The sequence below is a fragment of the Mus caroli genome, unplaced genomic scaffold (assembly GCF_978045245.1).
Source record: "Mus caroli unplaced genomic scaffold, Mus_caroli_1 scaffold_20, whole genome shotgun sequence".
In the NCBI taxonomy this organism is placed as follows: Eukaryota; Metazoa; Chordata; class Mammalia; order Rodentia; family Muridae; genus Mus; species Mus caroli.
Genome location: NW_028227275.1, coordinates 52,861,812 through 52,877,533, shown reverse-complemented (window position 1 = coordinate 52,877,533; position 15,722 = coordinate 52,861,812). Strand labels below are relative to the sequence as shown.

Sequence of the window (15,722 nt, the reverse complement as noted above, 5' to 3'; positions counted from 1 at the left end):
GTCACTTCCGGGTGTGGCTTTATTCTCCGAGGCGCCGCGGCCTCACAGCGGCAGGTACAGCGAGTAGTCGGAGAGCGCCCAGCGGCGGGCCGGGCGGCCCGTACGGCCGATCATGGGCAGCTTCTGCACATAGCGGGACGCGGGGCTGGGTCCGTATGGGGCAGGAAAAGCAGTTTGAAAGAGGCGCCCGCGGCAGCGCCGCCCGGCCTGACGCCCTGCGATTATAAACCGGAAGTGTGGGGCGCCACGGGGCGCGAAGCGGCTCTTCTGGAAGACGTCTCGCGTTCCCGCGCCGGGGCCCTGCTGACGAGGAGCACCCCGCGCCCGGTGTACGCGCGGTAGCGGCCTGCTCTCCGAGGCGGCGTTGGCGGTGGCGAGAGTCCCACCGCACGGGCTTTCGTCACCCTGAGGGCTGACCACGGCGCTGGCAGTCAGCTGCGGCATTTTCCGCACCGAATCCGGGGCAGCGGCAGGCTCCTTCTTGTCTCCGGGTGGTCGCGGGGCCGTGGGAGCAGGCTGGCCAGTGCCAAAGCGAGTGGCCAAGCTGTCACCAAAGAAGGAGTATAGCTCACGGTAGATGTCTGCCAGGGTCAAAGAAGAAGGGTCCTCTGGTCCCGCAACCCCTGATGGTGGCGGGAGACCAGACCCAAAACCTGTTTCGGAGCTGCCCCCGGGGGGAGACTCTTGTAGGAGAAGGCTGTCCCAAGGCAGGTCCTCCGCAGGACGGTACCCTCTCCCGCCAAGGCCACCGCGGTTGGGCTCTGCTGCCTGAGCTTTCATCTTCAATAGTCGTTCTACGGCCACCTGTAAACAGAGAGCTAAGAGGAACCTGGGCCCAGGAGCCATCGCAAAGTAAATGTGCTAAATAAGCTCCTGCAGGAAAGAGAAGGTGGGACTGCTTAACTCACCAGAATGGCTCCATACACTTTGTGCCCGTCCGCTTTGACCTGGGCATTAGATACAGAATAGTCATCCAGCACAGCCTGCAAGTTTGTCCAGTAAGTGGGCAGATGTGGGTAGAGGACTCGCTCCACTGCCTGGAATGCAAAGAAGGACTGCAGTCAAGCAACCTTGTTCCAAATGCCCTCTTTAGTGCCCTTTCCCACAAAAGATCCACTCAATTTTTGACAGGGCTCAGTCCTCTATTCCCTTATTGACATATCCTACATCTCTGGGATCTATTGTATGCATAAGCTTTTGGTAAGCATAAGGGATCAAAACATACAACATTAAAAAGCCCCATTACTGGCATTTACACTGAGCTATTTAGGCATAATTAAATCATTAAGACAGAAATTGTTTGCAGACTGCTAGTAAATACAATCAGTAAGGAAGTGGTGTTCTCGTTAGAGAAATGAGAGCTGAGTTTAGACCACACACATAAAAACAATACTGGGAGCCCAGACTGGGCCTTGAATTCATGAGAATTCCCTTTCTTTCATTTCCCAAACTCTGGGATTATACAGGCAGTGTACTACCACACATGACTTTGTACAGTTTTAGATTGTATAATCATCTGGGGGGCAAAACATGCCTAACAAAGACAATGACATTAGAGATGGGCTTTGACATATAAGGTAGACTTGGATCACTCATCCAGAGCATAAACATTTGACAATGCTGACCAAACTCCTGGGGGAAATGCTGAAAGAAATAGGGATTATATTTTAAATAACTATGGAAGACATCAGAACATCCTGCTAGAATTTACAGATATTACTATATACTCAGAAAAGCTATCTTAGCAGCAGCCATCCTCCAGACGATTGTTCCAGAGTCAATACATGCTGGGCTTCTTCCAAGCTATGAGACAATCAAAAAGGGTGTCTGAACTGGGGGAACTCCTCAACAACTCAGCTGTTGTGAGGAACACTGTAATCAACACACCCAGAGAGCTCTGTGTCTGACCATGTGGTCTGGTCCCTGTTCAATGCACTCTTCAATGCCTGCTGCCTGGGCTTCATTGCCTATGCCTACTCTGTGAAGTCCAGGGACAGGAAGATGGTGGGCAATATGACTGGAGACCAGGCCAAGTGCCTGAATATCAGCTCCCTGATCTTCAGCATCCTTATGGTTATTATCATTATTTCCTCTACCACCTCTGTGGCAGTCTTTCATTTTTACAAAGAATGCCACATTCTAGATTCTAGCTGCGCTGTGTTCCACTATCCACATCTGGCCCTCCCCTTAGGCTGAGGCCTTGACCCTTTACCCTATGCATGCAAATGTTACCTTCACAGATCAGTTCACAGCTGGTTCAATAAAGTACACTTGGTGGAAAAAAAGCAAAGCAAAGCTATCTTAACAGTAAATGAGGTAGACTTTGAGAATGAGGTAGTCTGTAACTCTAGCATTCAGGGGCTTGAGTCCAAGTTTGAGGCAGCCTGGGCTTCACTTTTAAGTCCCTGTTTTTGTTTTTGTTTTTAAAAAGCCAAGCATGGTGGCTCAAGCCTTTATCCCAACAATGAAGGGTAGGGGAGTTAGGGGCTAAGGAAAGTTTCTCTGTGTAACCCTGGCTGTCCCGGAACTCACTCTGTAGGACAGGACAGCCTCAAAACTCAGAGATCTGCCTGCTTCTACTGGGATTAAGGTCGTATGGCAAAACACTTTTGTTTTTTTTTTGTTTTTTTTTTTTTGGGGGGGGGGTGTTTTTGGTTTGTGTCTTTTATTTCTAGATGCTTTTTCTCATTCCTTCTTTAAAACCTCTCCCCACCTTCCCACCCACTTTATGGCTGCCTACCCCTCGCCTGTTTAGCTCAAATGACATGGCTTTTTTTTCTTCTTTCCTTCAACTTCCACCTCTGGGCAGCTTCTTAGACTTACAGCTTGCCAGCCCTAAGATGTTTTCTTTTAAACTCTACTAAAATTGTCCCTGAGCTTAAAACACACACACATACCAACTATATTTCTGCATGCCAACAAGGATCAACCCTAAAAAGACACCACTATAGCAGCATCACTGCAGAAATAAAGTGTGTTGGTTCTCCTTAGAACAATTATGAAAGCACCCTAAAGATTGTGAGGATTAAAAAAAAAAAATGGAAACATGACATAGTCAAGATCACTTGATATTTCCCTAAAACCTTTTCAAAAAAATATATATATATAAATTCAAAATTAAATAGAATTATTATAGAATTATTCCAAGTTTCAAAGAGTGGCTCAATGGACATAGTCATATTAACAGAATTAAGACACACAATCGTCTGATGATCTCTACGGATGCTAAGTTCCTATTTGCTATAAAATATACAACAGAAACTGATGCTGTGTGGTGCATAAAGCAAGAGGATCACAAACTGATGAAGGCCAGTAAGGGTTATATAACAAGCACTGTCTCAAATAAATGAAAACCCAAAGAGAAAAGGAGAGGAACGAAGAAACTGAGGGTATTTCCTAACATGGTGTTATGAAATGGGCAGGAATTTTAAAAAAGAAAATGTTCTGAAGGGACGTTTACATATAGTCAAGGAAGGTATACAATCAACAGGACCTAAAGCAAGGTCTCAACATGCAGAATCAAACACATACCACTTTTACAATAAAATACACGTGAACGATAGTTTTGTAACACAGCCACGCTCAAAGGTCTATGAGAAAGCCAGAGTCCTCACCTTCCAGCCTAGAGCATGCAGCCCTACCACTGCCCCATAGTGAGAACAGAGAGGCCGAACAGGGTCTGTCAGGACCTTCTGCAGGGACAGCAGAATCTGCTGATAGAGGCCACTTACAAGGTCTCCATGCGTCCTGTGGAAGCAACAGTCAGGAAAGAGAATGAAGTACCACACATAAAGAGTTGAACATTTGTAGACATCTCTGAGACAGGCTGTCAGGTGTGACTGGCCCAGGATCCAAGGGACAAAAGACTAATATCTTGCTATATTTATAACTGTACCATAACATGCCAGCTAGGGGGCTAAGGAAAAGTTCCACACTTAACATTTAATTTAAAAGCCAAAGGCTTCCTACAGCTCCCTACCACAACCCAATCAACTCTGTAGGCTATCCCACCCTCTGCTCAGCCTGAACCCAGTGGCTACCAGAATATGTGACTGAGTAGAAGGGCAGCCCCATCTCGCAGAGTCCAGTGGTCATTCAAAGGGTTGATGGAGGCGGCCAGTGGCTCCAAGACACAGTAAAGCACGCTGCCCACCAAGGATCGGACATAGGGTCCCAAGCACAGGTGTGGGTTCCGTATCAGACTCCGTGCCACTTGCAGTAGTCGGTGCAGTTGCTCCAGGTCGTGGCTTACAGATTTTACCTGTTGGTAGGAGTGGATGGCTTATGGTGGCATGGAGAGACAGAAGCTTGCGATTCTGATAGCATCTGCTATGAGCTCTAAACAGAGAAGGGTCATAGAGATCGCTAGAGAACTGATCACTTACCCCACTGACCACATAAACAAAGTAAGGCAGGAGTGCTGCAATCTTGGAGTTTGTCTGCAGGTCCTGGAGGGCAACCTGAAAGGAACCACCTCAATAAAGGAAAAGCCACCATTCTGGAGGCTAGGTTAGGATCCACGTATTATCATGTTAAATGTTCATGCCCTGATTCAGAAATTCCGCTGAGCTGGGCATAATGGCGCATGCCTTTAATCCCAGCACTTGGGAGGCAGAGGCAGGTGAATTTCTGAGTTCGAGGCCAGCCTGGTGTCCAGAGTGAGTTCCAGGGCAGCCAGGGCTACACACAGAGAAACGCTGTCTCGAACTATCCCCCCGCCCCCCCCCCCCAAAAAAAAACAACAACAAAAAAAACCGGGTATGGTGAGATGGCTTAGTGGTTAAGAGCACTAACTGCTCCTCCGAAGGTCCTGAGTTCAAATCCTAGCAACCACATGGTGGCTCACAATCGTCCGTAATGAGATCTGACACCCTCTTCTGGTGTGTCTGAAGACAGCTACAGTGTACTTACATATAATAAATAAATAAACCTTTAAAAACAAAACAAAAACAGAAATTCCACTGTTATTAACTTAAGAAACTGAGACACAGACAAAAACAGTACTGTCTATTTAAAAGAAAAAGCAGCCACAGGGCTAGGTGTGGCACAGGAGGCAGGTGGTGGGCCAGTCTAAAGCCAACATGACCCTCTTTCCAAACGAGGAAGGTGGACAAAGCACCTGTGGCACACAGCCATCAGCCTAAGTTCAAATCTCAGAAAGCATGAGTAAGTAGAAGAGCGCTAACAAATCTCCAGAAGACATGGTTTCTCTGTCTAAGAGCCCTGGCTGTCCCGGGACTCACCAAGATCTGCCTGCCGCTGCCTCTCAAGTGCTGAAACTAAGGGCATGTGCCACCACCACCACCATACTCAAAGTGTTTCTTACCTTCACACACGGGCCATAACATGTACAAGTGTGTGGGCAACTGTTTTTGTTTGTTTGCTTGCTTGTTTGCTTGCTTTTTTCAGCAGGATCTGATGCCCTTTAATAATGTAGCTGAGGACAGCCTTGAAATTCTGATCACCCCACTTCCCATTCCCTAAGTGCTAGGATTACCGGTGTTCACCACCAGGCCTAGTTAGTCAACATCTTTTTAACTAAGCAAAAGCTGTAGGTTTGTCTTGGTGGCTGAAACCTGTACAGCTCTGTACTTGAGAGGCTGAGACATAAAGACCGCTGCAAATCTGAGGCCAGCCTGAGCTACCACGGTGAGTTCCAGGCCAAAGGTTACATTGCAAGACCAAGACTAACCCTTGTCTCAAACAAAACAAAATCCAAGGGAAAAAAAGGTAAGCTGTAAAACCAGGTATCACTTACGCTTGCATTAAAGTAATAGTAACTTGTAACAGGAACAAACACGAGTGAGTGAGCAGAAGACTGTGTGCTTTTATAAGTAGCTCCAGAGTAAATACATACTGGTATTACTCTTATAGGCAGAGACACTTATTACAGTCAAAAGAAAACAAAACAAAACTTCTTTCAGGGCTGGAAAGATGGCTCCACAGTTAAGAGCAACTGCTGTTCTTCAGACGACCAAGGTTCAATTCCCAGCTCTCACAACAGCTTACAACTGTCTGTAAGTCCAGTTGTGGGGGACACACTCCCTTTTCTGACATCCATGGGCACTGAGCAAAGATAACACACGTACGTGCATGTAGACAAAACACTCATACACATCAAAACACAAATGAATAAATACTTCTTAAAAAAAAAAAAAGTTAAAAAGCAGCTAGGAGATGATGGCACATGCCATTAATCTCTGCATTCAGGAGGCAAAGTTAGGAGGACCTCTGTGAGTTCAAGGTCAGCCTGATCTACAGAACAACTTTTAGGACAACCAAGAAACAATCAAACAAACCAAAAACTGTCCCGGGGGGCTGGTGAGATGGCTCAGTGGGTAAGAGCACCCGACTGCTCTTCCGAAGGTCCAGAGTTCAAATCCCAGCAACCACATGGTGGCTCACAACCATCCGTAACAAGATCTGGCGCCCTCTTCTGGAGTGTCTGAAGACAGCTACAGTGTACTTATAATAAACAAATAAATCTTTAAAAAAAACAAAAACAAAAACAAAAACTGTCCCGGAAAAAACAAACAAACTGAAAGAAGCAAACAGCTGGGCAACTAGCTCTAGGGAAGGAGGCAGCCAGATCTCCAGTTCATGGTCAGCTGAGCCGGCATAGAGTTCCAGGCAAACCTACACAGAGAGACCCTGTCTCGCAAAACATAAACCAACCAAAGAAAGCCACCTTATCCATAAACTGCTACTTGGACCCTCCTCTAGATAAGGATCTGAAAGTGAAGAGGGGCTTAGCTCCCAGGCCCCACAGCTGCTAGCTACAGGTGACTAAAAAGCAAAGCAAGAGGTAAGTTTTTGTTTCCTTGGGTTTTGTTGTCTGCTGAGACAGGGACTTACAAAGTAGCCCACAGCCCAGCCTCACACTTGCCATCTGCCAGCCAGTGCTGATATTATAGGCCACCATGCCTGCTTCCAAGTGCTGGGACTCCAATCCAGGCTTCTGTACATGCTGGCAATGCAAGGGGCAGCCACCAGCCAAGTTCTGGGGACAGAAATGGATGCTAGCAAAGGTCCTAGTCTTTTAAACAAAGTAACAGCAGCTAGAAATGTGAAGATGGAACATCTAAACTGTACTCAGGTAACACGACTGAGCCAACCGCAGCCCTCAGCCCTCATCTGGCTATGGGCAGAAGAAGAGAGACCATGGGTGGTATCCAGAGGTTAAACCAATAGCAGTGGCTACCAGCCCAGGAACTAAGTCAGAACATGCCAGGCTGAGCACCTAGGGGCACCTGGCCTGGACCTCTATTTTTTTCTCCTTTCCTTACCAAGTCTAAGTCCAGATAAATAAATGCCTCAACTGGTTCCAGATCAATGGACACCAGATCAAAAGGAATGCAACGGAAGGTGTGGGAACACAATCATTAGAAGCACCTGTTGTGCTGCCCACGGCCCAAGGAAGAAGGGTTTCTACTCTTCTAGCATAAAGGAGTCACGACTGGCATAGCAGGGGACCACTCAGAGCACACACACATAGCAGGGGACCACTCAGAGCACACACACATAGCAGGAGACCACTCAGAGCACACACACACAGCAGGGGACCACTCAGAGCACACACACATAGCAGGGGACCGCTCAGAGCACACACACACAGCAGGGGACCACTCAGAGCACACACACATAGCAGGGGACCACTCAGAGCACACACACATAGCAGGGGACCACTCAGAGCACACACACATAGCAGGGGACCACTCAGAGCACACACACATACCAGGGGACCACTCAGAGCACACACACATAGCAGGGGACCACTCAGAGCACACACACATAGCAGGGGACCACTCAGAGCACACACACATAGCAGGGGACCACTCAGAGCACACACACATAGCAGGGGACCACTCAGAGCACACACACATACCAGGGGACCGCTCAGAGCACACACACATAGCAGGGGACCACTCAGAGCACACACACATAGCAGGGGACCACTCAGAGCACACACACATAGCAGGGGACCGCTCAGAGCACACACACATAGCAGGGGACCACTCAGAGCACACACACATAGCAGGGGACCACTCAGAGCACACACACATAGCAGGGGACCACTCAGAGCACACACACATAGCAGGGGACCACTCAGAGCACACACACATAGCAGGGGACCGCTCAGAGCACACACACATAGCAGGGGACCACTCAGAGCACACACACATAGCAGGGGACCACTCAGAGCACACACACATAGCAGGGGACCACTCAGAGCACACACACATAGCAGGGGACCACTCAGAGCACACACACATAGCAGGGGACCACTCAGAGCACACACACATAGCAGGGGACCACTCAGAGCACACACACATACCAGGGGACCACTCAGAGCACACACACCACTGGAGAACAGGTCCCCCCCTAGTAACTAGTTCACCCATGGAGGACAGGAACCAGATAGCTGAAAATATCTCAAGTTTTAAAACTTTCACTTTATGCCTAGTCAGGCTCACTCTTTCACCTTCATCAGCTGTGGGTCATCTCCCAGTACAGCCCGTGTCACTTGCTGGTAGTATTTGAGCAGGTCATCTGTCAGAGAAGACACTGCACTGGGCACTGTGAGGAGACAGGAAGGAAGTAGTCAAAGATGGAGGCATAGCCTTCTGGAGGCTGCTGCCCTCTGACCAGAACTACAACCCACCCACAAGGACGCCATGTAAGCAGGACAAGCAGGCACAGGCTCTAGCTCGGATCAGGTAGGTTCCATGGGTCTCAGCTCCATCTACTCCCACCAACCCTCTGCCCCACAGATCCCTGCTCCGTTCTCAAGCTTCCCCTGGATCAGCCTCAGGCTCTCTGACGCTCTTCCACACTGCCTTACCTGATCCCTGAGGCGCCAGGTTCCCTTTGCCATCCAGATAGGAGACATGAACTAGAATCAGATGATACAGATGGATGTCAGCTGGGATTTTACCCCTCCAAATTCTGCCCTACCTGAAAGCACCACTCAGACCACCCAATTCCTGTCCTAACCCCAGGAAGGAGCCTAGCAGCAACCTCTGACAGCTGTCTCTGCACAGCCCTTGGGGATGTTGGTGGCTAGTGCCAGCTCCACCAGGTTCACTTCTCGATCCTCTGGGAAGTAGAGTTCACCCTCCCTTGCGGGGCGCAAGGGCAAGGCCTCCTGGGACCCATAGCCACACACAGCCTGAAGAGAAAGAGAATTGACAAGCAGGGTGAATTCAGTGAAGGAAAAAGAGCCAGGATTCGGCTCTCCTGATCCAGGGCACGAAGCCTACGCTGGAGAGGAGTTCACACAGCCCCCAGAAGCCAGAGATAGCTGGGGATCAGAGCTGTCTGTCTGTCTGTGGTTCACTGGGTCAAGGTTCTGTGTTGTCTTCCCTCCCATAACTCTAAGGGGTCTATGCCCCACTGCTAAGGTGCCAGTCTCTCCCATACACACCCAAACAATTCTCAGGACATACAACCTTCCTCGCTCAACTCCTTGCCCCAGATCTATACCAAGACAGGTCAACATCCCCATGTTTCTTCAGGCTCTTTCCTTACCCAGCATGCCTTTTCATTTCTTCAAGCTCATTTCCCTCAGCACCTCCTAAGGCCTGGCTCAATCTTGACCTCTTCTCTGAAACTTTCCCTAGCCTCTGGGAGCCCATGGGCCTCTCCACTCTTGGGGCCCAGCACCTGGCTTGGCCTGCTGCATGAGGTGTTTGTCCCCACGTCTCACCACACTGCCATCCCCAATCTGAACAGGAGAGGTGGTGTCACATCCCCTGGGCCCTCCATGGCCATACCCCACTGACCTCCACGCTGCTCCACCTGAGAGCCCTGTTGAAGTCCTCCACCGTCAGCTTCCTTCGTTTGGTGTGTTTCATGAACTGAGAGCTATTCTGGGAGAGGAGGAACAGAATCCAGAATCAGGGGGCAGGGAGCAAATGTGAGAACCCCCAAGGGAGATGGGCTAGACTGAAAAGACAGAGAACCCCACACCAGCAATCAGAAAGTCTGCATTTCCAGCTCAGCTTTTGTACACCTTCCGCATGCCTCAGTGACTCATGGGCAGAGTGTCACTATCTATCTATTCTGCCTAGGCAGCAGGACACTGTGAGAAAGTGTTATGAGAAAGTGCCCAGCGAGTGTTTTCTTTTCTAGACACCTGACTGGCTAGAAAGAGACTCTTTCAAAGGCACAGGCTTGCCGGGCGTGGTGGCACACGCCTTTAATCCCAGCACTCGGGAGGCAGAGGCAGGCGGATTTCTGAGTTCGAGGCCAGCCTGGTCTACAAAGTGAGTTCCAGGACAGCCAAGGCTACACAGAGAAACCCTGTCTCAAAAAACCAAAAAACAAAGGCACAGGCCTACACTGTCTTCTGACCTCAAAGCACATGGTACCCGATATACACTTGTTGCCAAGCATGTCAGTGGGGAAGAGGTAACAGGAGATCAGAGGGAGGAGAGAGGTGGACTGAGAGCAGCACACCTGTGTGGCCTCTCGGAGACGGTAGCACACATCTTCAGCGAGCAGAGCGGCCACCTCGTCACTCAGCTCTAGACCTGTGCTCTCTGCCATGAGCCGGACCGACTCCCGAGGGATCTCCACAAACCTCCTCTCCTCTCGTTCTGACATGGCCCCAGTTGAGCTGCAAGTGGAAAAGGAAGGTTGAAAACCTGCCCAGTATCTGAGATTCCTCCAAGGGTGAGGCAGGCAAGACCATCTCAACCATGCCTGCTCATCTTGCTTTATAAGCCACAAAGACACGCCGGGCGTGGTGGCGCACGCCTTTAATCCCAGCACTCGGGAGGCAGAGGCAGGCGGATTTCTGAGTTCGAGGCCAGCCTGGTCTACAAAGTGAGTTCCCTGGCTGGGCTATACAGAGAAACCCTGTCTCGAAAAACCAAAAAAAAAAAAAAAAAATAAGCCACAAAGACAGAGCCCAGAGGCTCAGCACAGCACGACCCTAGTCCAAGATGACACTCCCAGGACTCCAGCAAGGGTTCCTCATTCTTTCTTTTGTTTTTTGTTTTGTTTTTCAAGACAGGGTTTCTCTGTGTAGCCCTGGCTATTTTGGAACTCACTTTGTAGACCAGGCCTGCCTCTGCCTCCTGAGTGCTGGGATTAAAGGCCCGCACCACCACGCCTGGCTGGGTTCCTCATTCTTTATCTCCAGAACCAGTGGGCCACCTACGTAGCCCACATAGCCATCCTCCCAGTGATTCCTGTTGCTTTTGTACTAAACAAAGATACTGGTGCATGATGGGAAGGCTATGCCTGTGTCTTTCCAGCATCTGTCTGCAAAACCTTACCTGCTTCTCTTGTGCTCTAGACTTCCACCCATGGCCACCTCTATTTCCTTATTTCAGGCCATTCTGTTTCTTGTTTGACACTGCCCCTTCTTTGTTCTCTCCAAATCTCTTTGACTCAGTGACCCATCACCTACTCCCTCCTTAGATCCCTGTTTGTCAGGGAGGCCTTCCCAGGTTGTATAACTGTCCTTGTCATTTGTCTTCAGTTATGAGGCAGGAGGATAAAATAGTTCAAAGCCCACCTCAACTAGGAAGTGAATTCAAGGTTACCCTAACAACTTATCAACTATCTCAAAATAAAATGTAAAAAGAAGGCTGGAGGAGCCGGGCGTGGTGGCGCATGCCTTTGATCCCAGCACTGGGGAGGCAGAGGCAGGCAGATTTCTGAGTTCAAGGCCAGCCTGGTTTACAAAGTGAGTTCCAGGACAGCCAAGGCTACACAGAGAAACCCTTTCTCGAAAAACCAAAAAAAAAAAAAAAAAAAAAGAAGGCTGGAGCCTGGCAGAGGTAGCACGTACCTTTAATCCCAGCACTTGGGATGCAAAGGCAGGTGGATCTCTGAGTTCAAGACCAGCCTAGTCTACAGGGTAAGTTCCAAGACAGTCTGGGATACACAGACAAACCCTATCCTGAAAGGAAAAAAAAAAGTCTGGAGATGCAGCTCAGTATCAGTTTTCCTAACACGTATGACACCTTAGGTTCGAACAGTCTGTAACTACCCAACACAGCTCTTTACCATCAATTCCACTCTTTCTACAGGGGTCCTGGGGGATCAGCATGCAGTTCCCCAGTAGACTGTAAATTGCACAACAGCAAAGACCAGGTCTGTACGCTCACCTTTGCATCCCAGGCCTCCAGCAGGGTCAGCTCATACTATGCCCTCATTAACACTTGCTGAAAAAAAAAAAAAAAGGATAGCTGTTCCAGACAATGTTTTCCAGACAATGTCTATTCAGTCCTAGAACTCACTCTCTAGACCTTGCTGACCTCCAATTCACAGAGATCTTTCTGCCTCTGCCCCCCCCCCCAACCCACACGGGTGCTGTTATTAAGGACATGGGTCAGTACTTCTGGCCATGAATAGCATTTTTTTTTTAAAGATTTATTCACTGTTATGTGCATTGGTGTTTTGCCTGCATGTATATGTCTGTGTGAGGGTGCCAGGTCCCTTGGAACTGGAGTTACACATAGGTGTGACCTGCTATGTGGGTGCTGAGAATTGAATCTGGGTCCTCCAGAAGACTAGCCAACTGCTCAGCCGTCTTTCCAGCACAGCTGTTTTCTAAACACATAAATGCCTATGGCCCCCAGTTAGTAACATTGTATGAGATATATAATTGTACACATTTGTCCATTTCACAAAGCCTCGGAAGTCTTAGCTCAGAGAGATTACCTGAACTGTCCAAGACCAAACACTAAGCCCCGGGTAATTAGACTGCAGGGTCTCAAACACTGTTGTAACTCGACTCAAGATAATATATTCATGAGCAGTAGGCTTGTGTTTGAACTAGGCCTGGCTTTGTACCCTAAGATTTGAAGTCCCACCACTAGACTCACCACTGGGTGAGTACGCTTCAATTTCCCCATCTGTAAAATGGAAGCATGCATGTGTTGCGCAAGTGGAAAGCTAGAAGGGAGTTTCTCTATTATGTAGTCCTGTCTTGAGATCTCACAAAATTCGGTCTGTGACCAAGGTCTCCCACTCTAGTCTCCTGTCTTGCACACCGTCAGTTCCAAGTCCTCCTGACCAGGAGGCGTGGGAACCGATCTCCAAGGGCTTCTACGTTGTGCATCCTCCCACCCACCTTCCTCCTCCCCAGCTCCAAAGGGTGCAGGGTGGGGAGGTCAGGGATTACAGAACTTGTGTCACGTGCTCGGTGAAGGGGGCGGGGTCCCGCGGGCTCCGAGGCTGCCCACCGCGGGAAGCGATCCCTGAATCTAGGCAGGACCTGCTCACCTGCAGACTCCGGGGTTGGGAGGGCGCCTGCTGGGGAGGGACGGCTGCTTCCACTCACCGGCTCACGGTAATTCCCTCTCTCCGCGCCCAGGCTCCGCCCTCCATATGCGGAGCCAATCGGTGGCCGTCTACTGAGTTTTCCGCCCACCAAAGAGGCGTTCCACCTCAAGATTGGCCAGTGTGTATGTGCGGGTAAAGGCACTAGGGCGTCGTTGGTCACGTGAGTGGCGCTTCTTAAAGCAACAGCTCATTTTGGTTGGCTAACAGGTGTGTGTTCCCTGGCTTACACTGAATTAGAGTTCACCACATAAAACAAGCTGGTCTTGAACTAATAGGCCTTCCTTTGCTTCCAGGCTGCTGGGATCAAAGGTGTGTGCTACCATACCGCTTTCTAGTTTCTGATCTTAAAAAAAAAGTTTAGGGGGCTGGTGAGATGGCTCAGTGGGTAAGAGCACCCGACTGCTCTTCCGAAGGTCCAGAGTTCAAATCCCAGCAACCACATGGTGGCTCACAACCATCCACAACGAGATCTGGCGCCCTCTTCTGGAGTGTCTGAAGACAGCTACAGTGTACTTATATATAATAAAATAAATCTTTAAAAAAAAAAAAAGTTTAATTATGTGTGTGTGCTTGTACTTGCAAATAAGAGAACAAATTTTGAGGGCCAGGCAGTTGTGGAGCATGCCTTTAATCCCACAAAAAAAAGTGGGAGGGGGTTGGGGAGGGCAACTTTGAGGAGTTGATGCTCGTATAGGCACCAACAGTGGAACTCAGATCCTTGGGCTTAAGCAACAAGCTCTTTTACTTGTCTTCACCACCTCGCCAGTCCTGCATAAAGCTGGATAGCGTTCACTTGGTAACATGCTTGTCTAGTACTTGCAGGACATGAACTAGCCAGCACTTGGGGGCTGAAAGTGGGAGGATAAGAAGTTCAGTATTATCCTTAGCTAAATATCAAGTTTAAGGCTAACCTTGGATATAGGAAACCCTAAGAAAGTAAAATGTATTTACTGTGGTTTAGGTGATCCAACCTACAGCTTTGCATTTGATAGACAAATGTTCTGCCACTGAGCTATCCTCCGTTTATTTTTTATTTTTAAACACACTGGTTGTATAAGGCAAGGTTATCTGGAGTCACATAACATATGGGTAGTCTCTATATAGTAAGGGAATTTGTTGATGATGTACACAGTCTGTTGTCCAACTCTCCAACAATGGTCAGCAGGAGCTGTGAATGGAAGTCCAAGAATCTAGCAGTTCCTTAATCCCACGGGGCAAGCAGAGGAAGAGAGAATTTTCCTTTTTCCAATGTCCTGATTGTAGGTCTCCAGCAGAAAGTGTTGCCCAGGTGTGCCAGCAAGTCTGAATCTGGGACTTGCTTTGTCTCAGATGACCTTGAACTCAGAGATCTCCTTGCCTTAGTCTCCTGGGATTCATAGCCACTATGCCTCAAGATCTCCATGCCAAGAGCCAGGTCAGAAACTTGTATCTCCCAGCCTCAAGATCGGGATCACAGGTGAGCCTTCCAATTCTGGATTGTAGTTCATTCCAGATATAGTCAAGCTGACAACCAGGAATAGCCACTACACTGGTGTTACAGTGGTGTTTTGACTGTATGTATGTGTGAGGGTGTCAGATTCCCTGAACAGGAGCTACAGACAGTTGTGAGCTGCCATGTGGGTGCTGGGAATTAAACCCTGATCTTTTGAAAGATCAGTAAGTGCTCTTAATCTGTGAGCCATCTCTCTAGCCCCTAAAGAATAATTTTAATTAATTGCTTTATTATTTTTTTGTTTTTGGTTTTTTCAAGACAGGGTTTCTCTGTATAGCCCTGGCTGTCCTGGAACTCACTTTGTAGACCAGGCTGGCCTTGAACTCAGAAATCCGCCTGCCTCTGCCTCCCGAGTGCTGGGATTAAAGGCATGCACCACCATGTAATTTAAAATGTTTAAGGATTTATTTTATACGTATGCTTTGATGCATGTATATCTGTGCCTGGTGCCCAGGGAAGTCAGAAGAGGGCATCGTATCCCCTGAGGCTGGTGCTCTGGAAGAGCAAGTACTTTTAACTCCTGAGCCATCTCTCCAGCCCCAAGATTTATTTGCTATGATTTTTTATTTGTAGGTATGTATGTGTGCACATGAGCAGACTGTACTCAAGGAAGCCAGACTAGCTGGATCCCCTGGAGATGGGGTAACAACAGGTAGTTCTGAGGGTAATTGAACTCAGGTCCTGTGAAAGAGCACAAGAGCTCTTAACTAGTGAGCTATCTCTCCAGCCCTTATTTTTTAACTCCAGAAAGTAGCTTCCTGCATGAGAACATGGCCATACACATCCACCTCCCTTTCTTTGAGATTTTGATACTGTTGCTGCTGCCTCTTGGAAAAGAAAATCCTCTAGGACTGAGCTAAAAAAAAAGCCAGATGGATGGAACTGGGGTTGCCATGGCAACACCACCTGAGGCTAGTGACCCTGCTGAGTC

General features: G+C 48.7%; 1 protein-coding gene and 1 pseudogene across 4 annotated transcripts; one reads left to right on the top strand and one right to left on the bottom strand.

Annotated features, from left to right (window-relative positions):
• Positions 1-11: 11 nt before the first annotated feature.
• Positions 12-13,351, bottom strand: Taf6l (TATA-box binding protein associated factor 6 like). Of its 4 annotated transcripts, none has more exons than XM_085833777.1 (12): positions 13,240-13,351; positions 12,120-12,176; positions 10,459-10,618; positions 9,783-9,869; positions 9,019-9,169; positions 8,843-8,893; positions 8,483-8,577; positions 4,386-4,460; positions 4,041-4,261; positions 3,615-3,747; positions 909-1,037; positions 12-804 (listed from the first exon to the last, which is right to left on the bottom strand). In XM_085833777.1, the coding sequence occupies exons 2-12, from the start codon at positions 12,125-12,127 to the stop codon at positions 43-45; spliced, it is 1,872 nt and encodes a 623-aa protein (XP_085689903.1). In that variant the 5' UTR covers positions 12,128-12,176; positions 13,240-13,351; the 3' UTR covers positions 12-42. The 4 variants fall into 4 exon arrangements, with proteins under 4 accessions (XP_085689903.1, XP_085689904.1, XP_085689905.1 ...); XM_085833778.1 differs by having other exon boundaries at positions 13,298-13,330; XM_085833779.1 differs by lacking the exon at positions 13,240-13,351 and adding an exon at positions 12,840-12,928.
• On the top strand, positions 1,679-2,150 carry LOC147000180 (interferon-induced transmembrane protein 2 pseudogene; annotated as a pseudogene).
• Positions 13,352-15,722: the final 2,371 nt, after the last annotated feature.

Excerpts from the sequence above, each read along its gene's own strand:
- Taf6l (XM_085833777.1), bottom strand. Across the intron at positions 4,262-4,385 it reads TTGTTTATGTGGTCAGTGGG|GTAAAATCTGTAAGCCACGA; the intron begins GTAAGTGATCAG and ends TCCTACCAACAG. Across the intron at positions 805-908 it reads AAGTGTATGGAGCCATTCTG|GTGGCCGTAGAACGACTATT; the intron begins GTGAGTTAAGCA and ends CTCTGTTTACAG.